The sequence below is a fragment of the Lepus europaeus genome, chromosome 1, assembly GCF_033115175.1.
Source record: "Lepus europaeus isolate LE1 chromosome 1, mLepTim1.pri, whole genome shotgun sequence".
Lineage (NCBI taxonomy): Eukaryota > Metazoa > Chordata > Mammalia > Lagomorpha > Leporidae > Lepus > Lepus europaeus.
The window spans coordinates 31,720,530-31,747,411 of record NC_084827.1 but is presented as its reverse complement, the minus strand read 5'-3'; the positions used below and the strand labels follow the sequence as shown (position 1 = coordinate 31,747,411).

Below are 26,882 nucleotides of genomic sequence, written 5' to 3'. Positions count from 1 at the left end.
TAGGTTTTTTTTTACTGATTATGAAAATAATCAGGGCTGGCGCCGCAGCTCACTAGGCTAATCCTCTGTCTGCGGTGCAGGCACTCCAGGTTCTAGTCCTGGTTGGGGCGCTGGTTTCTAGTCCCAGTTGCTCCTCTTCCAGTCCAGCTCTCTGCTGTGGCCCGGGAAGGCAGTGGAGGATGGCCCAAGTGATTGGGCCCTGCACCCCATGGGAGACCAGGAGGAAGCACCTGGCTCCTGGCTTTGGATTGGTGCAGCGCGCCGGCTATAGCGGCCATTTGGGGAGTGAACCAATGGAGGGAAGACCTTTCTCTCTGTCTCTCTCTCTCTCTCTCACTGTCTAACTCTACCTGTCAAAAAAAAAAAGAAAAGAAAAAATAATCAGATTCTCACTGATAAATTTGATGTTTATCCTCGCAGCTCTCTCTTGCTCAGGGGATTATATATTTAAACAGGAGAGGTGATCATTCCTTTATATAATGTGTTACAAATCTACTTTTCTTCTTTTTATGTTCTCTAATTTATTTTAGAGGCACAGAGAGAAAAACAAGGAAATAGAGTTTGTTCTCATCTGATAGCTCACTCCCAAATACCTGCAATGGCTAATACTGGGTGAAGCTGAAGCCAGCAACCTTGAACTCAATCCAGGTCTCCTGTGTGGGTGGCAGGAATGCAACTACTTCTGCCATCATCTACTGTCTCTCAGGGTGCACATTAACAGGAAGCTGGAATTGGAAGTGGAGCCAGGACTTAGATCCAAGCATTCCAATTTGAGATGTGGATATCCCATGGTGCCTTTTAATTATTATTATTTATTTATTTGAGAGGCAGAGTTTTACACACACACACACACACAGAGAGAGAGAGAGAGAGAGAGAGAGAGGTCTTTTACCCACTCGTTCACTCTCCAAATGAGAGTTGAGCTAATCCAAAGCCAGAAGCCAGAAGCTTCTTCTGGGTCTCCCACGTGGGACAGGGACTCAAGCTCTTGGGCCATCTCTGCTGCTTTCCTAGGCCACAAAGAGAGCTCTATCAATGAGAAGAGAAGCAGCAGGGACACAACTGGTACTCATATGGGATGCCCAAGCTGCAGGTGGAGGGTGAGCCTACTATGTATGCCACAGCACCGGCCCCATCTCATGGTGTCTTACTGTGCCAGACACCAGCCCCCATTAGATATTTTTCTACCTACTCGTCTTAATGAATCATGTTATACCAAAATATACTTAATAAGTTCTTAAATATTGTTGAAAATTTAGATTACCTCCACTTTTTCACTACTATAATTAGTCCTTCAATACACATTCCTTTAAAAGCTAAACCTTAACAAATTTACTAGACTCTAAATGAACAAATACAAGTAAATTGCCTTCCAGGGGAGTTGACCTGATTTACTGGCCTAATACTAAAGTATGAAAATTCAGTCATTACCCATGGATCATCATTTTAAAATGTTTTCAAATTACTAAGTGAAAAGTATTATCATTTTTACTTGTACTACTGTTGGATGTGAGTTTAAGCTGTTTTTGTATATCAATTATGCATTTATATTTCTTTTTGTGTGTGACTTGTCTTTTCATATTGTCTATTTTTATTTTGGTTTATTTGTCTTTTTTGTATTGGTTAAGAGAGAATATTTTCTCCAGCTTATCATTTACCTTGTAATTTTGTTTCTGGTGAGGTTTAGGTTATTTTTTTTAAGGTTTGTTTATTTTTATTATTTGAAAGGCAGAGTTACAGAGAGACAGAGGCAGAGAGAGAGAGAGAGAGAGAGAGAGGTCTTCCATCTGCTGATTCACTCCCCAAATGGCTCCAATGGCTGGAGCTAGGCCGATCCGAAGCCAGGAGCCAGGAGCTTCTTCTGGTTCTCCCTTGTAGGTGCAGGAGCCCAAGGACTTGGACCATCTTCTACTCTTTCCCAGACTATAGCAGAGAGCGGGATTGAAAGTGGAGTAGCCAGGACTTGAACCTGCGCCCATATTGAATGCCGGCACTGCAGGTGGTGGCTTTACCTGCTACACCACAGCACTGGCCCCTAGATTATTTTTAACAATCAGAATTTTTAATTTTTAAAAACTTGCTGGAAAATCCGATATTCTTTCTTTCTTTCTTTGTTTTCTGCTTTGGCATTCTATTTTCATAAAGGCCACCCCACCCAAAGATTATTTAAGAAGATACCTATTTTTTTATTTTTCACATTTAAATATCTAATCCATTGGAATTCATTTTGATGTATGTATGAGATAGATAGCTAATTTTTAAAAGCTAAATGTATTGTTTTCTATCACTTATTGCTTAATCACCTTTTTCCACTAAATTAAAATGACATATTTTATTATATATGAAAATACTACATGTGCTTGGATCTATTTCTAGACTTTTCAGATCAATTAGTCTATTCCTTTGTCATGCCACCTAATAATATAGCTTTATCATGTACTATCCAGTAGTGAAAATCCTCTGATATATTATTCTTATTCCTTAAGTGCTTTTTGATTAGACTCATTTTTTCCAAGTGAAATTTAGAATCATCTTATCCACTGACTCAACAAATGTTTGTTGAGGAGATGCTCCGTGCTAGGTGTTGTGTATGGGGTTGGCATTGTCACTACAATTAAGATAGATGGTCTCTGTTCTTATGATGCTAAAAGTTTACTTCCAAAATGTCCACTTGGAATTTTGATGAAAATGACATAATAAAATAACATGTAGGAGAATGTAGTCTTGGCAGAATCAAGTTTTTATTTCTAGGAACTTTTGAGTCTCTCCCTTTGAGACTTTTAAAATATCTTCTAGTAATATTATATAAAATATGTTCTAGAGAAATATGCATGTACTCTGCAACATATCTCTTTTTCTATCTTATTGGTGTTATATCTTTTTTTATATTGTTATTATGAATGGGATAGTTGTTTATTTTTGGTTTACACAAATCTGTTTTCTTAATATATTTATCTTTGAACTCTATCTAGTAAACACTGGATTCAATTAAAAGTGTTATATGAATAATCATATTGCTGATAATGATATTTCTTGCTGTTTCTTTCCAATATTTATATCTCAATAATTTTTCTTGTTGGACTGCTTTAACAACCAGAAAAGAGTTGAATTTTCATAACAGCCAGTATTCTTATTGTTGTTTTTCTAACCTTAAAGGTAAAGCTTCTAGGGTTTTATTAATGGTGGGGATGATTGTTATTTTGAGGGAGAAGTTATTTCTCAGGGTAACAAATTATCTTTATGTTCAAGTTTATTCTGAACTTTTATCAGACACAAAGATTAAAGATTTATCACATTCATTAGTCCTTATTGAAATAATCATGCCGTTTTCTGTAGTCTATTGGTATTCTATTAATTGATTTCTCAGTATTAAACTGTCCTAGATTTCCTTAGGAAGAATGTTTAAAACAAATGGAGATGACGATGATGGTTTTATTAAGTGACCACACGCAACAGAAACTATAACCTTGGAAATTCTTCAACCATTCTAATTATATTAGAAAAAATTGTGCTGTAGGCTTGAAACCATAATTTTTAAACTAAAGTTATCTCAGGACTTATTCATATAATTTAGTTGACAATCTGAGTCCTATTTTCTATTTTCAACTGAGCTTCTCTTCATGGGCTGAAGATCCAGCTAACACAGACTTTTCCATCTCTAGAAATGTCTGGTGCTGTTCTCTGTATGCAGGTAGCAAAGAAAGAGTCAAAGAATTTACACTCATTTACAATGACTTTGAGCTCTGATCTTGAAAGTTCCTTGTGAGACTACGCACAACATGGAGGTATTGTCAGGATTCTAACTTTTCCCAGGGCACTGATTATTCCCACCAAGAATACAGTCACTTGAAGTATTTGCTAACCTTACTTGCTCTACCCATGTGTGATCTCTGAACTCACATTATTCAGACCTGCATTCCTCTCAGCATAAAGAACACTGGCAATCGTGGCAGGATGTGGGCCAGGACAATTACCCAAGGAACACTTAATCTCTTCCATGCGACTCCTAAGACTCAGATCATAAAATCAGAGATGTTAGCCCTGGATGAACCTTCATGATCAGTTTGCCCTGTGTCTCAGTTTATGAGTGAGGAAAACTGTCCAGAGAAGGAAAGTGACTAAGGTGACAGAGAGAGTGTCATTAAGGTGCTGGTGCAGGTACCTGAGGCTTATGGCTCTGGAGTCGGTGTTCCTGTCACTGTCACGCTAACATTTTTAAACCTGGTTATTAGAGTTGTCTTATCAAGATGAGTCATTAAGTGAATTCCATCTTCATCGGTGTCTCATAAAAAGCAATGAAAACGTCACTAAATATTCAAATAATCCTCAATACATGCAAGCTCAACTTGCTGCTAGGAGTTAATGAGGTGGAAACCAGGAGATTTCTTGAGCCCCTGAAAAAGAGCAGCAAGGTGCGTAGAGGTGTTGCGTATGGAGAATTCAGGACCGTGTCTCATTCACTCCTGGAGCGATTTTCGTAATGGCTTGGCCTTTTCATAGATTGAGCTGGGTATCAGTTACCATTGTTTTCTTTTCCAAATAAAAAATAATCAGGTGATATCTGTAAATGGTTCCATTGTCAATATTAGAGAACATGATGCTCAAAACAGATTAGGAAAAACTATAGTAGGGGTGGGGTATGGAGAGCTAATTTTGTCCTTGAATTGTAACAGCTCTATTTGGTGGTGAAGTTTATGTTGGTTTGCTATTTGCAGATGGTCCTACTATTGGAATTTTCTCTACCAAAAATCAACTGCATTTTATTCTGTGAACATATGCCCTGCCAGAGTGATACCACCAGTGTCTTTGTGAAATAGCCACTGTCACTCAAAAGATGATGATGTCCTTTTTTGGTTGAGGCAAGATAACAACGAACTCACTGAAGAAAGTTTATAAAATAAGCATACCATTCAGATTAACACATTTTAATTGCTTTGCTATGAATTGCAACAAAAATAACAATTCAACGAGTTTATTGTGATGGAGATGAGAGGCTATGGAAAAATGTAATGGAGATCCAATGAGAGACTTTAGTTCAAATTAATCAACAGGAAGAAAAACAAACTTATGCAAAACTGAACATTTCTAACTAAAAAGTCTGTGCTACAGCTCATTTGCTAAAATAGTTATCTGTTTTCTCAGAATGTTCTTTTAAGCATTCCATAAACAGGAGTTACTTTTTGGAAATATCTATATACTTACTTTTTGCAATGTATTGTTCACACTGATTCTGTATTCTTTGATGTAATTTCTATCAGGAGTTCTTTGTCTCCCTGTATCTTTCTCTCTCTCTCTTTTTAAAAAGATTTTATTTGAAAGGCAGAGATACAGAGAAAGAGACGGAGAGAGAGAGAGAGAGAGAGAGAGAAAGAAAGAAAAAGAGAGTAAGCTTCCATTGGCTGGTTCACTCCCCAGATGGCTGCCATGGCTGGGACACGGCCAAGCTGAAGCCAGGAGCCAGGAGCTTCTTCTGTGTCTCCCACATGGGTGAAAGGGCCCAAAAACTTGGGCCATCTCAGCTGCTTTCTCAGGTGCTTTAGCAGGGAGCTGGATGGTAAATGGAGTAGCTGGGACTTGAACCGGTGCCCATATAGGATGCCAACACTGTAAGTGGAGGCTTAACCTTCTCCACAGCACTGGCACCTCTGTCTCTGTTTCTTTGTGTGTGTGTGTGTATAAATATATACAAAGACACTTCAAAAGATTTGTACAAAAATGGAAGTAAAAGATAAAAGTATTCTGGGATAGAAATTTTTGAAATTCATATATAGGAGGGGCTTCAAATATTTCATGGAAAACATATTATGAAAAAACTATGTACATATTTCAAAAATTCTAGCCCTATAATACATTTATCCATTAATTTGATTTTCTGTGAACTTTTTGAAGTATCTGTATGTGTGTGTGTGTGCGTGTAGAGGAATGAGTTCTGAAAAAGGGAGAAAGTGTTCATGCTAATCATGATATAAGCAGTTAATTTCATGAGGTGTGCATTCACAGTTCATACACTTCCAGTTATTGTCTCTCAATAAACAAGAAGTGATGCTGCATTTGGAATTTTATCTGGTAAACACCAATACTCCCTGCTTGTTGCTTCATGGCCACAGGTGGTTCTTCCAATATGGATAATACATCCAGAGCCTTGCAGCTCAAGAGAGCCTTTTAGCCAGCTGTAAAGCCACTACTAATAGAAAGAGGAATCAAAGTAAATGTGATATTGACCTTTGTTTATGAAAAACAGCATTATATAGAAAGATTCTAGGGTGAAATATTAATCTAAAATAATTTTCAGGTTGAAATATTGCTGCTGTAAGCACATTATAAAAAATGTAGTGCAGATATATACTTTTAAATCCAAGATTTATCTCAACTGCAAATTTTCCTAATATAAGGAGTTATTTTGAAATGAAACGATCCATTCTGGAGAAAATATGGTAGGCATAAATGGAATTTTATAAAAATGGCCTGGCCTACACTTGCACTGCTTGTAATGCAGCTTCAGAGTGGAAACAACCCAATTGCACCACTGTAGAATAATTCGAAAGTACACCTGGTCTTTCGGTGGCAAAGAGTGGCAAGTTAAACAGCACTTAGAATAAAGGAAGCAGCTATGCAAGTATCAGTGGGGGTAAATGTCAAAAAAAAATATGTTAAATTAAAAAAGAAAAAGCACAAAAAGAATGTCATGTATATAGAATTTAAAACATCAGAAACAATTCTCTATACATATATATGTGTGTAGACATATTTATATCTTCTAAACATGAATACCCATGTAACAAAAGTTCAAAGCATGCATAAAATGATACACACTAAGTAGTAATGTATTGCTTATTTTCTTTTTTAAAAACAATGCTCAGAGGCAGCACTGTGGCACAACAGCTTAAGCTGCTGCCTAAAGTGCCAGTTTCCCATATAGGTGCTGGTTTGAGTCCCAGCTATTCCACTCCTGATCTAATTACCTGCTAATGCACCTGGGAAAGCAGCAGAGGATGGCTCAAGTCTCTAGGCTCCTGCATCCAAGTGAGGACCCGAAAGAAGCTCCTGGCTTCAATTTGGCTGAGCCCTGGTTGTAGCGGCCATTTGGGGACTGAACTAGAGGTTGGAAGATTTCTCTGTCTGTCTGTCTCTTCTTCTCACTTTGTAACTCTGCCTTTCAAATAAGTAAATAAATCTTAAAAAAAAAAAAAAGAAAGAAAAAGAAAGCAGCACTCCTCAGAGGCTGGGACAAACTATTATTATGTTCTATCTGGGTAGTAAGTTAAGCGATTTTTCTCTTTTTTTTTCTTTTTTTTGTTTATTTTATTTTATTTTTTAACATTTATTTAATGAGCATAAATTTCCAAAGTACAGCATATGGATTACAATGGCCCCCCCCCATAACTTCCCTCCCAACCACAACCCTCCCCTTTCCCACTCCCTTTCCCCTTCCATTCACATCAAGATTCATTTTCAATTCTCTTTATATACAGAAGATCAGTTTAGTATATATTGAGTAAAGATTTCAACAGTTTGCACCCATATAGAAACACAAAGTAAAAAATACTGCTTGAGTACTAGTTATAGCATTAAATCACAATGAACAGCACATTAAGGACAGAGATCCTACATGAGGAGTAATTGCACAGTGACTCCTGTTGTTGACTTAACAAATTGACACTCTTGTTTATGGCATCAGTAATCACCCTAGGCTCTTGTCATGAGATGCCAAGGCTATGGAAGCCTTTTGAGTTCACTGACTCTGATCATATTTAGACAAGGTCATAGTCAAAGTGGAAGTTCTCTCCTCCCTTCAGAGAAAGGTACCTCCTTTGATGACCCGTTCCTTCCACTGGGACCTCATGCGTGGAGATCCTTCATTTAGGTCATTTTTTTTTTTTTTAAGAGTGTCCTGGCTTTTCATGCCTGAAATACTCTCATGGGCTTTTCAGCTGGATCCGAATGCCTTAAGGGCTGATTCTGAGGCCAGAGTACTGTTTAGGACATCTGCCATTCTATGAGTCTGCTGTGCATCCCGCTTCCCATGTTGAATCGTTCTCTCCCTTTTTTGTTCTATCGGTTAGTATTATTCAGACACTAGTCTTGTTTATGTGATCCCTTTGACTCTTAGTCCTATCATTATGATCAGTTGTGAACTGAAATCGATCACTTGGACTAGTGAGATGGCATTGGTACATGCAACCTTGATGGAATTGAATTGGAATCCCCTGGTATGTTTCTAACTCTACCGTTTGGGGCAAGTCAGCTTGAGCATGTCCCAAATTATACATCTCTTCCTTCTCTTATTTCCACTCTTATATTCAGTTAAGTTTCAACACTTAAGAATAACTGTGTATTGATTACAGAATTCAACCAATAGTATTAAGTAGAACAAACAAAAAAAAAAACCACAATTTTCTCTTAAGGAGAAAATGCTATGCTATATTTCAAACTGGTATTTAAAATATGGTATGTGAAGTGAGAGTACTATAGTATTTCATGTTTGTTATTAGTTTGAAAACTTTTGTAAAGGTAAAGGTTGAGGGGTGTGTGTGTGTGTGTGTGTGTGTGGCGCCTTGGTCTACACAGTTAATTCAAAACTGAAGTGTTGAATGTAAAGTAGAGTGGGAAGCTACACAAAGCCAGCAGTCAGTCAGTGACAGTTGTCTCTAGGTCAGGATTCCTTGCAGTGCTGAAGTTGGTGTAGAAAGCATGGTCATCTGTTGAGAATGAGGAGCTTGTAGTACTGGGCACTTGAAGTTTAGACAAGATATATAAAATAGAAAACAAAAGCAAAATTATAGGCAAAGCAGAGCAATCCTGGGCAGTATGGTGGCAATGCATTAAAGCTCAGCAATATGCATTTGGGATGGGCCCAGTTGTGTAACATCATTTCCTGGCATGACTTAGCTCCAGATCCCCTCTTTACTAGGTCACAAAAGAACAAAATGGGGGTGGGAAGTATGTGTCTTTCCCTTCTGAAGGCATTTGTGCAAGAAGAGTAAGAATTGGATATCCCAAGTTCAGATCCCCAGGTTCAAAACTATTCCTATGCACTGTAGAAAAGTGGTGGCGAATTTGATGGGCAATTGGTTTAGTAGTTGGTGGAAGACCTGGTGAGAGATTTGGAAAAACACAACTTCCATGTTCCCTCTTTGAATCAGGCCTTTGAGGAGTCCATGAGTCATGGGCAAAGGGCCTGAGGTGAGTCTGCAGCAAACTCCTGCATTGACGTCCACCCCATTGAGACAGTTAAGGAGCACATTCAAATACAGTTGGGCTGGCATGGCCCTCCCTCCTGCTGCTGGCTCCTCTCTCTGTGGTTGGTTGTCTTGAGAAGTGATGTTCATTCCAAAAGTGATGTCATATCTCAGAACACTTTCCAAGTTCTGTGAAATGACATCAAGTCACTAGGTCTCTCTTAACTCCATTTTCTCATCTGAAAATAATACTGCCTACTCTGAGCCCCAAATTTGTTTTGAAATCAAATGGGTAATATTCTAGAAGCTGTTATGTGCTCTGGAAGTGTTACTAATTAGCAACACCTTTGCTTGATGGTCACTATTACTTTTTAGTTAAAAATGCCTTAGACATAAACTTGTCTCCCACCGACTTTTGCTATAATCCTAAAACAAATCTTAGTTCACAGTACTCAGCGATTAAAAATAGTGTCAGGAGTTTTATATATGATGTGATCCTCTGTGTAAGTGCATTTTGCTTACTCCCCTAAAGATGAAATTGTGAGAGGTGATTTTTAATTTCTCTCCTCTTCACTTTCTGCAGGAAGTCACCAAAGCCGTACAGCCTCTCCTACTGGGGCGAATCATAGCTTCCTATGATCCCGATAACAAGGTGGAGCGCTCCATTGCCATTTACCTGGGCATAGGCCTGTGCTTACTCTTTGTTGTGAGGACCCTACTCCTACACCCAGCAATTTTTGGTCTTCATCATATTGGAATGCAGATGAGAATAGCCATGTTTAGTTTGATTTATAAGAAGGTAAGACATCCTTGCACAGTCTCCATGGTCTGTATATTCTCCTTGGTACATATTTTAAATGCCATAAAATAGGTTCTGGTAAGTAAAAGGATAAGACACTGACCAAAACAAAAAAAGTGCTTTTAATTTAATCTGTGTTTGATTGATGTTTGCAATTAATTTTAATTAAGTTTTAATTTCCTTTAATAATTCACTTTAACTGTTTTTTATTGAGCATCTTCTGTAAGCTGCCTGTATTATAGGTTTCTTTTTTTCATTAGTCATGTTATCAAATTTTTTTGAATCCATGGTTCTCTATTAAAATAATGCCCAAAGTTTGCATAAAAGTCATTGACAAAAATATCAATTTTTGGTTAAGTACCATGTATCTTTATGTTCAGTAACAAGAGTAGGAGGGTGCTCCAAAAAGTTTGTAGAAATTGAAATTAAAAGACAAGTTTATTTTGGTGCAAATGTTTTTTGAAATCCTTACATTATGATGGGATCTTCAGATGGTTCATAGAAAATGTGAATTATGAAAAACTATCTGTGGATTTCAAAATTATTTTGCAGCAAGACAAACTTATCTTTTTTTTTGTTAATATTAAAACACCTTTTTTTATTTGTTAACGTCACATAAGAAATTTAAGCATGTTACACTATCTTAAAAAACACAGCTAATGCGCTTTTAATAGAGAAACCCTTCCCCGCCCCTCCCTGCCTCCCCTCCCCCCGCACGAATTAAGAATCTAGAAGTAACCATAAAACAAAGGTTGTGGAATCCTTCATCCAGAGGGCTCACATGATGATTAGATTAATATTGCCTTCTTACAGAGTTTCTCTTTTCTATTTTAAAAGAATTTGTAGCCTTGATTGTTTATTACAAAAAAATTCAGTATAAAAGTTTCAATATATTGAAAAAATGCTTTCCCCTCCCTCACAGCACCGTTATATATAGCAGAGGATAATCAAGAGCAGATTGCTAATCTAGATGGAGCAATCTTCAGATTACACCCAGACACACAGTGGTTTATTTACCCTCCCCTCCCCTTCTCATAAGAACTTAAAAAAAATACAAAAAAAAAAAGCCAAAAAAGTTGAGGGACCCTTTCCAGACAGTACACAGTTAGTTCAGTGTCAATAATTCACATCTTGCAACAAAGTGTATGGATATGACTTCCTTTACAAAACGTTCAGTGTCAAAAGAAAATTGAGGCCATCAGATTCGCAGCTTAAAAATTCACATAAAGGAAATATAAAAATATTCTGTGCTTCGGAGAAGGCTCTGCACTGTATACAGGTAAGGGTTACCACTCTTGTTTATCTTGAGGAAGACAGGATTTGAGAGGTTTACATAATTGCACAGCTTCTGTTGGATGCTCTTGGAGTTCCCTGCTGGTGGAAAAGCTCCTAAATTTTGAAGTACTTAGTCCTGGTATAATGTACAATTGTTAGTGATAAACCAAGCAATAAGCTTCCAATTTAACTAGCTGTTAGCTATTTTGAGTTGGATTTTTATCATCTTGTAACTCTTGCAAATTTAAAGTTTTTGGAATAGTACATGAATTGACATAATACAAAAACACTCTGCACTTGTGTGTGTATACTATCTAAGATAAAATCCAAGATACTAAAGAATGATTTAGGTGAATTCAAATTAACATTTAGCTACTTTATAAACATGATTTCAGGTCATTTCAATGGCATATTCTTTCCTCAACCTGATTAAATACCAGTTATGACTACTTGGATCTGCTGAGTCATCACAGAAAGTGGTTTTGATCGAATTATTTGGATGTTGCCCTACTGTTCTTCTATTTTTTTCTATCCCAGTGTAAAAACATTATGTACTTGGCTTATAAGTGGCGTGGATCTGAAATTCACCTCTAATAATTAACCTATAACACCTTCATGATATATATACAAGGTCAATTGTGCTACAAAACCTTGATAACCACACTTTATTGTTCTAAAACACCTTTTATGGAGGCAGATGAAAAAAATCGAGCTCACAGTTTAATCCAATTGCCTCCGCAGCAATTTCTTCAGATCACAAGTACTGAGAAAATGGATGATCAATCAACACAAATTGTGTTTTGATGCAGAAATTTTACAGAATTGAAGGAATTATTAGGTATTCTTCAGGACAGAGAATCTACACAGTTTTCATGTCAAAGAAAGTTGAATTTAATTTAATAAATATTTTAAAAAGTGGATGTTGTAATGACAACTAATAGGTAGGGATAATGCATACCAAGCTTCTGAATGATTCAATTACACAGTCTCATTGTATCTGCCCACAACTCCATGGGGTCAGTGCTATTATTTGTACTTTCTGGATAAGGAAACTTAAGACCAACTTGGTACACAAACTATACCAAAGGTAAGTAAGTAAATAAATAAAGGTAAAATAGATAAATCAGTCCCTGAGATGGAGAGATTTCCCAAGTATTAGAGAAAATGAAGTACATACTAGAATGGCAGTGGTGAATCCAAGAGTGTGACATAGGAAGAGGAAGGCATGAGGTGCTATAGGCTACGAGGGAGGTGAGACAGATAAGGTTGGTTTGTAAATAAGTCCTTGTGTAACAGGTAGTACAAACACAGCAACACCTGTACTTTCTGGGCCAGAATAGGTTGATGTTAAGTGAGATACTATCTTGTCTTTCTCAACATGGAACATCTGTGTTCTTATCCAGTTTGCTTTACATCACTAGCCACACTTACTGGCCTCCCTTGACATCATCAACAAAGAATGCAAGTGTGTTTTCATGTGACACTGCTTTGGTCCTTCTCAAGTCTCACCCTCTCCCAGAGATGACCTGTTGTATCTTTGTAGCAGGTGCTTAGGACCCTTCCTGCAACGTTCCACATTTTGTGATAGAGCACTCTTTTTTTTTCTTTTTTTACCTTATTCCAAATTCTGCAATTATGATACATCTTACTTTAAATTTTCCATACAAAAAAAAATTGAGCTTTGCCTGTGCATTTCAAAAATGCAGAAGTAACTAACGAATACTGAGTGCTTACTGTGCACACAGCTATGTGGTAAGCCCTGTGCAGAAAGTCACCTGAGATTGAGTTTGTTTCTTAATCATGTAGGATCCAGCTTATTGGATTTTGCCCTCTTGAATTATTCTGACATTGTTTTGGAATGAAATGCCCTGGTTTCTTCTCCATCTCTACTTATATAAACATTTTTCATTATTCCAAATCCATCTCTATAGAATTTTTCCAGATTTTCTAACCAGAAGTGTGAACTTTCTCTTAACTAGCCTATTCTTTTCTTTTTAATTTTTAAAAATTGACAATAAAAATTCTAAATACTTATGTGATATTCCAATATATGTATACATTGTATACTGTGCAAATCAGTATCTTATTATTTTCTATTTTCCTTGACTAATTTATCATCTCTATTCAGTTATTTGTGTATTAGTTTCCCTTAAGGGAAGACTTAAGTTTTAACAAATCAATATTAGTCCTTCAGACATAGTAGACATTGATTCGTCTACTAAATACTCAATAAATATGTGATGGATTCAGTTGAAACAAATATTAGATGGGTACTTTCCAATCAAAGGCATCTAATGGCAAATCAAATCCTATTAAATTTTACAGGAAAACTAATATTGTGGTCTTTCATCATCATAGTTAATTCATTTACCTAATCACTTTTAAGTTAATTTATAGATAAGTAAGTAGATAAAAGTTACTTTATCTACTTAACTATTTTGTGTAAGTCATTGTATTTTTCTTTATAAAATTTAAGATTTTGAATTAATATAATTTTTTAAAAAATATTAATGTTTCAGTTTTTCATAACATGCAAGTATTGCCTTTAACACTGGTTTTATTCAAATGAGTTATATGGGATTGCATGAAAAATTAGAGGCTAAGCTTTTAATCTCAATACTGCTTTGGCTTCATCCTTTAAGATGAAACAAAACAAAAAAAAACAGAGAAAAAGACTTTCTACATTATAAAAATGGGTATTTAAGTACAATATCATTCCTACTATGGAAGAAAAAAATAGTTCCTGTCTGTATGCTGGAAAATAGAATAATCAGAGATGCATCAGCATAATGCTTGCTGTTGAGAGACGTATTCATAACTCTGAGAGATACTAAGCTGGATGAACTGGAGATGATTTTCACTGTCTCATCCTAAAAATGCATGCATGGTAACCTAATTCCTCAGCTGTATTGTTGCATTACTTATAAATGTATTTGTTTTTTGCTTGTTGACCTCACCTAACTTCCCATTTTTCTTTTAGACTTTAAAGCTGTCAAGCCGTGTTCTAGATAAAATAAGTATTGGGCAACTTATTAGTCTCCTTTCCAACAACCTGAACAAATTTGATGAAGTATGTATCTATTGATTTAATCTCTTATGCATTGTTGTTATAAATCATACATCCCCAAAGGTGAAGTTCTCCTAAGTTCGATAACAGTAATAGGTGGTTAAGTGGGACCCCTCTTGCTCTTCCCTGTTTTTGGAAACCTAGAAAACTAACTTGGGTAGTGAGTTGAGCCTGAGGGAGCCTCCCAGCTCGAAAGCACCTTAGCTTGCTATTAATAATATTTTCAGAACTTAATCGTTATTAGACGTTGCTTCCCCTTAATACTTTAACTTGGTTATTTACTTTGGCTGAATATGATACTCTGGGCAATTCTTGTCCTCTGCCATCTTATGTGACAGATACACTCAAGGTCCTTGGGGACAACTAATGTGTTTTACTTACTTTGCATTTCCAGTAGTTAACATAACATTGGACTCACAGCAAATACTACGTCAATTTCTGCTGGATCAGGCATGTTTTAATCTGCGTATCTCTGTTAGTAGAGTTGTGTAGCTGTCTGGATTGAGTTCTTCATTGTTTTGTGTTCTAAATGATGGTTCTTGCTTTATCTAAAAAGAAATATGTATTGAAAATAAATTCTGGACATGATACTTGAGCTATTCAGTATCAGTTCCACTAAATAAAAACATACTTAAAAATGCAGTGATCCAAAGCTTGTTCCTTGGGGAAACCCAGGCTGTGTGGAGAACGCTTCAGCACATCGCTGTGAGCTCCTGTAAGGAATGCCTGGATTTCAGTGTGCTCAGAAGCATGAGGTGTTGGATTGCAGAAGTCCACAGGGCTCATGTTCTTTCATACAAAATTGTCTGATCTGCGAGGAAGAGGATAGAATGCCACTTGTTCTCCTGTGCTTTCATTTTCCAGGGGCTCGCGCTGGCCCATTTCGTGTGGATTGCACCTCTGCAAGTGACTCTGCTGATGGGGCTGCTCTGGGAGCTACTACAGGCCTCTGCCTTCTGCGGCCTTGCTTTCCTAATAGTCCTTGCCCTTGTTCAAGCCGGGCTAGGGAGGATGATGATGAAGTACAGGTAATAATCTGTTTTCATGGCTCCAAAGGATTTTAAACCAGGTCTTCCAGAAGTCCATTCTAGTAACACCGAGACTGCTCTGTGCACTGAACTGTGATCCTGGGTGTCAGTAAAAAGGCGAGGTTTTAATGCTGCAAATTATACTTCCTAAATCGATGAGACTTTTTAAAAAAAAAATTATTTACTTGAAGGACAGAGATACAGAGAAAAGGAGAGAGACAGAGAGAGATCTTCCCTCTGCTGGTTCACTCCCCAAATGGCCACAATGGCCGAAGCTGGGCTTGATCTGAAGCCTGGAGCCAGAAACTTCCTCTGGATCTCCCACAACATGGGTGCAGGGGCCCAAGGACCTGGGCCATCATCCATTGCTTTTCCAGGTCATAGCAGAGAGCTGGATTGGAGGTGGAATGGCAGAGACTTGAAGTACCACCCATGTGGGATGTCAGCACAGCAGGCAGTGGCCCTACCCACTGTGCCACAGCACTGGCCCCTCTATAGAAATTTTTCTTGATAAATATGTTGATTCTGTGCATTTTTATAGATTGTAAAATTTTGGTTAAAATTGGTACAAGATTTATGTCAATTGAAAAGAATGCTTAAATTTTGTGTAGTCTATTGCCTTTCCATACACTGCTTCCTAGGTCATCACACAGGGCCTTAGTTAAACTTTTATTACAGAAAGAATCAGTGATACCCATCTTGCTTATGATAGAGTGTTGCCGTTGATTTCTCCACAATGTTGCAGTGGGTTCGTTTCTGAGAAGAGCAGCGTGGTGGGGGCAAGAGGCGCGGAGTCAACACACAGACCCCGGGAGTCGGGTGAAAGCAGGCTTGAGGCGAGCAGCCGGCAGACTTGTTTATTACAGTTGGTACAACAGCTTATATAGCCAAGACCAGCCAATCTGGTCAAGGGGCGGTCTATACCCCAACCAATCACAGCCTGTTGCCAGGCAGTTTCAAATCCATCCAATCACAGCCTGTCGCCAGGCAGTTTCCAGAGCCATCCAATCACAGCCTGTTGCTAGGCAGTTTCCAAAGCCAGGTGGGTTTCAAAGCCATTCCTGACTAACTGACGCTCGCTTGCCAGTGGCCACCTTCGCATGGCCTTCTCATTCCACTACATTTTATGATAGAGGACTTCTTGAGTTTGTCAGCTGGAGTGTGAAAAAACATGGACAAATTTTGCAGTCAGGTCTATGCTTGAATCCTGATTGCGCATTTCTTAGTTAAGTGACCTTAGTTAAGCTACTTCTCCTCACTGAGTCTCCGTTTTTTTTTTTTTTTTAATGTTTTTGTTTGTTTGTTTTTGAAATGGAAATAACCACTGCCATAAGGGTTAGGAATCCTACGTGGAATCTATGTAACAGTGACTTTCAAAATGGAGGCATTTACTAAATGGCAGCTCTTCTTTTTGTTACCACCTATTTGATAATAAAATAAATGCCTCAAATGTTTAATAAAAGAAATGTGGCTTTTCTTAAAAACTTGAGCAGTTCTTAGAATACAGTTTGTTTCTAGTATTTAATTGACTGATTGATTTACAGGGATCAAAGAGCTGGAAAGATCAATGAGAGACTAGTGATCACTTCAGAAATGATTGAAAACATCCAATCTGTTAAAGCATACTGCTGGGAGGAAGCAATGGAAAAAATGATTGAAAACCTAAGACAGTAAGTGGTTATGATAATTACAAGATTGTTAGAATTTTATCTTGAATATTTTTAAGATGATTCTGCCTTGGTGGACTGCTAGCATAAATTTGAAGTTTGGACAAATAATTGTATTAAGTTCTCTCAGTACTCATGTGTTATTTATATAAGATCATTTTCGTGGACTATATACAGTTTTACATAGTTGGTCCAGCATACTATTTTACGCTATAAGGAAAGGCTCTCCTATGTATTGTTAGGTGCTTAACACGTTTGGTTCATTAAAATAATGATGAGAACGCTGCAGTCTGATTGCAACATACAATTCTTACCCAAATAAATGATTTTCCATGATTGGATTTTTCTTGACTTCTATGTTAACTCATGAAAAAATGGAAAAAGTCCTCCAGTTGGTCAAAATAATGTTTATGCTTCCTTAACATAGTAAAAATCATAAATTGTGTTTCTGTAAACCATTTACCTGAGAAGTCAGTTCAGGAAATAAAATCCACCTTCTGAGAGAGAGTCACTATTTGGCACCTATTTCTAGTCTTTTTTCACCTCAGATTACCTTTTGCTGATTAGTAAAGATTATATCTGGCAATAGAAAGAGTACAGCACAGAGTAGATGTGATTGCTGAGGTAATTTGGGGTAAAATATAAACTAGAGCATTTCTGTAGCCAAGAAACCCGTTTTCATTAGTCAAGTTCCGTGTTCTACAAACTGGATTAAAACAATGAAAAGCTCCTAAGAGACTCATCAGCTGTCATTATACTGCAAAGGGACAGAGTTTCAAGATGTGCAGCACATGAGTTTCACAGGGAAAAACACACTGGAAAGGCAAGCATCCTCTGGGAAGGAGTGAGTGTGGCTGGCTGCGAGTTCAGCCTGCTGTATCATGGACAGTGGTAGCTGAGCTGCAGGTGTGTGATTGGAACAACAGAAGAAATGCTGAAAAGCTAAGCCCTTTGCCATGTAAATAAAAGGAGTAAAAGAGTGTTTATTTCCCCAACATTTCGGGCCACCTGTTTCTGTTATGCCTTTTTAAGACAAACCCAGGAAAGGAATAGCATTTTCTTTCCAGAAACATTCCTGAGGATCTTGGGGGATTGTTTAGTGGCAGAAGTTTTTCTCGTCAAGAAGGGAGTGCTCCATCTCACCTGTCCCTGCTGGCACTCTTGTGCCTAGGTGCAGGCGCAGCAAGGCTGGTGAGGAGGTTATTGGAGGATCTGGTTTTTTCAGCCTCATGATCAGCTCGTGGGCAGCTCAGTCTCCTTGCTGACTTCTCTTGACTTTGGTTTTTTCTTTTTCCTCTTCCTTAAATGATGAAATCCATCCATTTAACTCTGAATTTCGGTTTGACCAATTGTAATAGCTAATGTTTGGTTGTAACCTGTATAATCCAGCATGAAATTGTTACCTGAAAAGGCTGGAAAGTACTGACGTAAATATGGGGAAGCAAGAATTGCCTCTCAACAGAGCAAATAGAATGTTCTGGAAGAGACTGACAGGATGCTCTTCCAAGGAGTAATGACCTCAGCCTGTGCCACTGTTGAATAGGACCAAAGGCTATGCAAAGCTCCCTGAAAATCTACTCTTTTATTGCTCTTTGGTGATAAAATCACTTTGATTTTTTTTTATAAGAAACTGATAAAATACTTTTATGACTCATAAAGTGTTAGTGATTTTATTATGGTGAGTACTGCCTTCTGGGTGGTTCTTATAAATGTTCTTGGATCCATTATTCTTTTTTCTCTGTCTCTCTTTTTAAAACATTTATTTATTTGAAAGGCAGAGTTACAGAGAGAGAGGGAGAGACAGGGAGAGACTGAAAGAGACTTTCCATCTGTTGGTTCACTCTCCTGGTTGCAACAGCTGAAGCTTGGCCAGGCTGAGGCCAGGAGAAGTAGAACTCCATCCAGGGAGGCCTAAGCAGTTAGGCCATCTTCTGCTTCCTTGCCGGGTGCATTAGCAGGGAGCTGATCAGAAGTGGAGCAACCAGGACTCATGGGATGCAGGATGCTTACAAGTGGCAGCTTAAGGCTTAACCCGCTGTGCCATAGCAATGGTCCTTGTTGTGTTTTTTTTTTTTTTCACAGCTCCTCTTCTTATTATTCTTCACAATTGTTTTTAATATATTTTGACTTATTGTTAACATTTTTGTAACCAATGCTTTCTATCATTTTATTGATATGAAACTATTCAATATTTTTCTGTTTTCTATTGAGGAGAAATAACACACATGGTAGATTCCAAGTATTAGACCCTCTGCTATGCTCTCATTCAATCTTGAGAGCTCCACAGGGAGGTACTATGTTTCTCTTCTTTAAATGTAGATTGTACAAAGTCAGAGGAATGAGTGACTTGCTTAAGAACACATAGCTATAACTGGCAGAGCCAGGATTCAAACTCAGATGAGGTCAAACATCATAATCTGTTTCTAGTATCAAGTGGCTGAATTAGGTAAATGTTAGTTCACATTATACCGTGCTTGCAATCTACCCTAGGCACCTGGAACTCCATTTTCTTCATCAGTGTGCCCAGGGTTACAGTGTTTTTTCAGGCTTAACAAAATTTCCTTCAAGTTTTGTCACCTGTGCATGAAAACTGTTCTTCTGAATTGTATAAGTGCATGGAACTAGTGCCCAAATGCCAGCTGCCACCCTTATTATGCCATGGCCCAGGCAATGCTCCTTGCCACCAGAGTACTCTCTTCATAGCTCAGTTGTCCTTTCCCTGCAAGAGGGGAAGGATCACAAATGACTTCAATCTTCATGATTCCTAGAAGAGCGGGGTTGAGGTAACATTGTCCACAGTTCTCGCCACCCTCTTCATTCCCTATGTTATGCCTGTTGTAATCTAGTTCACATTTACAATACAAGCTAGAGAATTACAACATAATATTGTATGATTGCAAATAATTACCCTGAAATAAGGGAGCCAGACAGGATGCAGTACCTAATCCTATAATTTTTTAAGAACCATCTGTAACAGAATAACTTAGATTCTTTTCCTAAAAGGTAGCTTCTAGAACCCTACTGCAGGTTTACTGAGTGTCTTTGAGAGGTGGGCCTGAAACTTCATTTGAACGATTTCTGGGGTGATCTTTATCCATGCTACAGTTTGAGAATCACTCCCCTGTGACCTATGTGTTATTTTCAGTGTTCCTCAAAGCCATGTTAAAATTTCTAAACTTTTAAGAATCCATTAAGATCCAATTTAAAAAATGGGCAGTAGATCTTAACAGATATTTCTCAAAGGAAGACATACAAATGACAAACAGGCACATTGATAATGCTCAATATTACTAATCATCAGGGAAATGCAAATCAGAACCACCATGAGATATCACTTTACTCCAGTTAGATTGACTATTATCAAAAAGATAAATGATAACAAATGTTGGCTGCGATCTGGAGAAAGGGAACCCTTGCATATTCTTGATGGGAAAGTAAGTTAGTACAGCAATGGGGAATACCAGACAGAGGTTCCTCAAAAAATTAAGAAAAGAACTACCATGTGATCCAGTAATCTCACTCCAAGGGTATGTGTCCAAGGGAAATAAAATCACTCTGTTGAAAAGACATCTGAACTTCCATGTTTTTGTAGCATTCCCAGCAGCCAAGAAAGGAAAACAACCTAAGTGTTTTTCAACTGATGAATGGATAACGAAAATGTAACATATTTATAAAATGGAATACTACTTATTCATAAAAAAGGATCAAATCTTGTTTCTTCAACGACATGGGTAGAACTGAATGTCATGTTGTTAAGTGAAAAGAGCCAAGCATGGAAAGACAAGTGTCATGTAGAAGTTAAAAGCATAGTGATGGTTACCAGAATCAGGGGAGGGGTCTGCAGAGGGAGGGACAGGGAGAGGTTGATTGACAGGTACTAGGTTATAGCTTCCTAGGAATAAGGAGTTCTGGAGTTCTATTGCACAGTAGGGTACCTATAGATAATGCTAATGTGTTGTATATTTCTCTGTTGAGAAAAACCTAAGTTTGGCTGCCTTCACTGTAAAGAAATGTTAAATATTTGAAAGGATACATATATTTACCCCAACTGGATATTATGCAAGGTATTCATGTAACAGAACCTCACATAGTACCCTATACATAGGCATGATGTTACATGTCTTAAAGTACAAATAAAAAGGCAAAAAATTTGTTTTGCTAAGAAAAAATAAAGAAAAACTAAAACCAAGGGAAACCTATAAGCCTGAAAAAAAATCCACTAGGAAATCAGAGAATTATCTTTTATAAATCTTTCAATATTGTCCTCATTTTCACATTTGATTACTTAAAGCACCCACCCACCAACCAACAAAAAATTATGCCTTACAAATCTTACAAGTTAATAATGAAGTGAATAAATATATAATAATGTAATACCTGAAAATTATAATTATAATTTAAAAATATTATTTTTAAAGATTTGTTTATTTGAAAGGTAGAGTTACAGAGGCAGGGGGAGAGATACAGAGAATCTTCCATCTGCTAGTTTACTCCCCAAATGGCTTAAGTTGGCACAAATTGGCCCAGAGCTGGGCTGATCTGAAGCCAGAGGCTTCCACTTGGTCTCCCATATGGGTGCAGCATCCTAAGTATTTGGGCCATCTTCCGCCACTTTCCCAGGCCATTAGCAGGGAGCTGGATCAGAAGTGGAGGACTTGATCAGCCAGGACTTGAACTGGGGCCCATGTGGGATGCCAGCACTGCAGGGGGAGGCTTAACCTACTACGCCACAATGTCAGCCCCTAAAATAATCTGTATAGGTTATGTGTGCATCCCAAGTATGTTCATTACTATTTCCTTTTCAAATAAGGTAGTTGAGGCTCAGAAAGGTTAAATAACTTGCCCAAGGCCACACAGCTCCTATAACACAGAGCCAGGATCAGAACACAGGAGGAAAGAACTATGGCTCACGTTCAGAGCTTACAGTCTAAAATGCCAGATATTTGAAAAGGAAAATAACATCCAGGTTCTTACCATTCTTATTTATTTCTTAATAGAACAGAACTGAAGCTGACCCGGAAAGCAGCCTACGTGAGATACTTCAACAGCTCAGCCTTCTTCTTCTCAGGGTTCTTTGTGGTGTTTTTATCTGTGCTTCCTTACGCACTTACCAAAGGGATCATCCTGCGCAAAATATTCACCACCATCTCATTCTGCATCGTCCTGCGCATGGCGGTTACTCGGCAGTTCCCCTGGGCTGTGCAGACATGGTATGACTCTCTTGGAGCAATAAACAAAATCCAGGTAAGGCACCGCACGCAGGCATCGTATATTCACGCTTCGACACGTTTCGGGATTTTTCTAGCAGATGAATTCTTGGGTTTGGGCTATTTCATGCATAAGGGTTTCCTCTTCTGATGGCTACAGGGGCACCTCAGATGCTCATGGGAGATAGAACTAAAAGGTAAGCTTATTTGGGTGCAAAAAAGTTTTAAAATTCATGCCCAGAGGAGTCTTCATAAAGTTCATTGAGAGGCATTTTATGAGACATTGCGTGGATTTCAAGCTTTTTTATACTAAAGCAAACTTATCTTTAATTTCATTCTTCTACAACTCTTTGAAATTTCTTCATATACATGGTTTAAGAGCCCCTGTAATGAATCCTAGTAAAAAATAAGAATGAAGGTCTGTGAGATTCTCTCGAGTCCAGGCAATTGAAGAAAATTCTTTCTGTACTCTGGAGAATTTCATCCAAGTGATCAGTCAATAGATCAATTTTAAATGAACTTTGCAAAAGTGCAAAAAAATTTAGAAAATAACTTTCTTAATTACAACATTATAAAACTCCCCAGCAAATACTAGGACTTTTCACCTTAAACTTTCCCCAACATTTCCCTGGACAGTAGGATGGATGAGAAAAGCATTATATGCCACATTAGTTACCTTAAAATCTCAACAATGGAACAGAACTCTCAGCTTTGAGAAGTTCCAGTCTTCAGGTGAGGAGACTCAGTTTCTACAGAACGAATTGAGTGACCTTATGTGGTTAGTAAGCATATAAAGATATCTTATTATTTGTTTTTAGATACTTATTTAAATAAGAAAATAAGCCATGTGGCAGAAATAAAAATATAGAGTGGAGGGTAAGCTACTTTTAGGTGGTTCTGCCATCATTTAACGTGTGCCAGAGGTTGCAATTGGCGGTCCATGGGCCTAACTTTGGCTCCTAGATGTGTTTTGTTAACCTTTGCAGTTTTAAAACTTGAATTAGTTATCAGTGGCTAAAATTTGGGAGTTTGTTTTTTTCTCTGTGTGTCTCTCTGTCACACACATACGCACACGCACACATACTCTCACATGTTCGTGTCTTCAGCCCTTTTTGAAGAATTGGGACATCCAGCAAACGGCATCCTTGTTCCCCACATGCTGGGGAAGCCCCTTCATCCCAAGAGGGCCTGCCCTGCCAGGCTCATGGTGATCCGTAGCTAGCCCCTTCTGTAACTGTATCACCTGTCTCACTGCTGAGACTGAGATCTGGAATTCAGACAAAGTGGTGCATGGAGCTCTGGGAATTGTCAAATGGCCTCTGTTAACCCCATCATTCCTGTGAGTGGGAGAATGAGACTGGAAGAGGGGAGAGAGAGAGAGACCCAGAGAGGATGTTATAGAGTCTCAGAGAGTCACTCGACAGGAACACAGAGACAGAGAAACAGGTGTTGAAAACAGAGCTGAGCCAAAGGAGAGAAACCACACAGGAGTTCGAAAAGAGCAGAGAAGAAAGGCAAGAAGCAAGGCGAGAACCAGGCTTTTCTTCTCCCTAAGCTCCTGCTTGCCCTAGGAAAACTGTGACTGGGAGTCTCCAGTACAGGCTATCCCTTAGAGCCGTGCTGGTGCCTAAGACCAGATAGATCAGGTCTTTCTACTTTAACCTTGCCCAGAGTAGTGATGCTATGATGACTTGAAGAAGGAGGGTTCTATGAAGATGCGGATATTGGTTTTCCCTCTGTCCTAATATTGGACTGAGACCCATTTGTGGGTGACTCAGGGGTCCTTTATAAATGCATCACTAAGGCTAACATGCAAGGAAAAACTCATTGCATGTAAAAAACCCAATGTATAAAAAGCTGTATAAAATATTGTTTGTTTAAAGACTAAATTTCAAGGTGGATGAATCCCAGGGCTTGACAAATTTATTTAGTTTTTATATTTTATTTTTTTGACAGGCAGAGTGATAGTGAGAGAGAGAGACAGAGAGAAAGGTCTTCCTTTTTGCCATTGGTTCACCCTCCAATGGCCGCTGCGGCCGGCGCATCTCGCTGATTCGAAGCCAGGAGCCAGGTTCTTTTCCTGGTCTCCCATGCGGGTGCAGGACCCAAGCACTTGGGCCATCCTCCACTGCCTTCCCAGGCCATAGCAGAGAGCTGGCCTGGAAGAAGGGCAACCGGGATAGAATCCGGCACCCCGACCGGGACTAGAACCTGGTGTGCCGGTGCCGCAAGGTGGAGGATTAGCTTGTTAAGCTACGGCGCCGGCCAAGGGCTTGACGAATTAACTTTAGCACACCATTATAAAATTGGTAAGAAACTATTTCTAATTTAGTTACTAAACTCCATGTTCAAGATGTAACCCCATTAGAATGTAAAATAGATATAATAATGTGTTATTACTATTCTGATCCTATGATATGTTTTTGCTGTTTTTGAAAACAGGATTTCTTACAAAAGCAAGAATATAAAACACTGGAATACAACTTAACAACTACAGAGGTCGTGATGGATAACGTAACAGCCTTCTGGGAAGAGGTCGGAACTTTTCTTTTTTTGCTTGTTTGCTCTAAACACTTAAACATTTTTCTCCCTTGTGAATTTGAATTTCATCCTGGTGTAAAATAAAGTTAGAATGATGATACAGCTGCTAGCACTGAAAGGATGATCTTTCCACTTATTTTATAAGGTTAAGAAGTAGACACCTGGGGATATTAGATACAGTATAAAAATCTCTCTATTCCTATCGCAGTTGTATAATTTATTTCATGTAACAGATCAGAAAATTACCAAGGATCATAGACTTTGGATCTGGGTTTGAATCCGGGCTCTGCTGCTCACTCTGAGTAATCTCCACGGAGCCACTTCACCTCGTGTGGCTTCTGGCTGTCCATGTTACAAAGAGGGTGTTGATGTTGACATTGCAAGTTTGTTATGAAGACTGACAGATCATTTATTTAAAGTGGTCATCAGAGTACCATGCTCATACTGGTTCCTTAGTAGCTATGACCTTCACTGGCCTCAAGTTTCAGATGAATGAGAGAGGATAAACAGGAAGGTTGACGGTTTCACTGCTATTTGCAGGTCATTGTTTTTCACTCCAGTGCAAAACACCTCCATTTTTCTCTGACCTCAGCTAATAAAACAGGTGGCATTCCTGGAGCTGTTACCCTCTGCCAGGCACCAGGATAAACCCCTTTTTATGTTTTATCTCTTTTGATCCCCACATCATTCCTAGGGCCAAAATAATGTTAATATTCTCATTTTACTGATAAAACAATGGAGGCTTTGCAAAGTTGAGGGATTTAGCTCAGCTCACACAGCTGGTAAGGGCTGAAGCTGGAGTTTGGAACAAATGTCATAGTCGAGAGTCCTTTTAATGTACCACAGCCTCCCTTCTGGTGGTATCCTCCTCCACACAGTCCTTGATGGCGTATATTTGGGGTGGTGGGACTTGTTAAACCTCTGCTGTCATGTCTGAGTCTTCAAGGTCCCCAAGGATGTTCCTTCCAGTGCTGTCCTTAGAACTTTTGTTTTCTGGTGACTTCAGAAACCTTCTCTCTAAGTTGTATCCTGAGCGTTGTTAGCTCCCAGACCACTGTGCTTTGGGAGTGTCACAGGACTACCATCTCCTTCCCAGTGCAGAACTCCCTAACTGGCATTCTCCATCTTGGAATCCTACCTTTACTGCCTTTCAGTTTCATCAAGATCTTTAGGCTCTTGAATTCTCCCCTTGGAAAATCTCCTGATTTACCTTTGGCTTATTCCAAGACCATTCATCTTGGCTCTTCTCCCAGCTGCACTCTCAATTCGTTTTTCTTCTTGCTGATTTTTCCTGCAAAGCATTGCCTTTATCAGCTGAGAAGAAGGAAATGAAATCTGGGAAAATCACACATTGTTAGTCAGCTGTAAATTTTATACATTTATTGTTGCAACCTCAACTGGGGCTATAATCCTGGGCAACTCATTTCATTTGTCTTTGATTCCCTTTTCCATTTTCCCAAAAGCTACTAGAATGCTTATCACTTTCCTGATATTCCCAATGTCTCCCATGACCTGCACACACACCCAGTAGGCAGCCGTGGCTTCTACAACATAGAAAATAGAGGCCATTGTCACGTCTGAGTGCTTTCAGTCTCTCTCTTCACCTTTGGAAGTATCTTTTCCTCCTACTTTCCTGTCTTAAAGAGAGATGTGTATGTCCCTCTGCCCTTTTCTGAGCCAATATCTCTTGTTCCTTCTTCTCAGAACAGCGGCTAGCAATTATTCTCTCCCTGGAAGCTGCAACACATTTTTTTTTCAGCTGACTTCTCACACCTGCATATTTTCAAGGTATAACATCTCTTCCCTTGCTTCTGTCTACCTCAAAGCTTATCCCTCTCTATCCTTCACTATCCAAACTGCACTCACGTCCTCACCTTTTTGGACCACACCACATTACAAACTGAATTTTCCCTTTATCAGTCTATAAAAAATGTTCTGTTCTTCTGGAATTCGCTACTTAATTTAGCCTTAATGAACCACTCTTTCTGGGTTATTTTAGCCTCAGACCACAGATTCTGAGTCTGCCCTGTCCACTCCTTCAGAGAGGTGTTATAGCACTGGGTCCCCCCGCCATTTCTCCTTCATGCATTTCTCTGGGTGACCTCACTCAGACTTAACT

General features: G+C 38.5%; 1 protein-coding gene across 1 annotated transcript in view; it reads left to right on the top strand.

The window, feature by feature from the left end:
- CFTR (CF transmembrane conductance regulator) overlaps positions 1 to 26,882 on the top strand; it is a 208,169-nt gene that overhangs the window by 48,080 nt on the left and 133,207 nt on the right. Inside the window, exons 4-9 of the mRNA XM_062207464.1 lie at positions 9,763 to 9,978; positions 14,234 to 14,323; positions 15,185 to 15,348; positions 16,893 to 17,018; positions 22,013 to 22,259; positions 24,665 to 24,757. Of these exons, the coding sequence (XP_062063448.1) occupies positions 9,763 to 9,978; positions 14,234 to 14,323; positions 15,185 to 15,348; positions 16,893 to 17,018; positions 22,013 to 22,259; positions 24,665 to 24,757 (936 nt within the window). The remainder of the gene's footprint in view (positions 1 to 9,762; positions 9,979 to 14,233; positions 14,324 to 15,184; positions 15,349 to 16,892; positions 17,019 to 22,012; positions 22,260 to 24,664; positions 24,758 to 26,882) is intronic.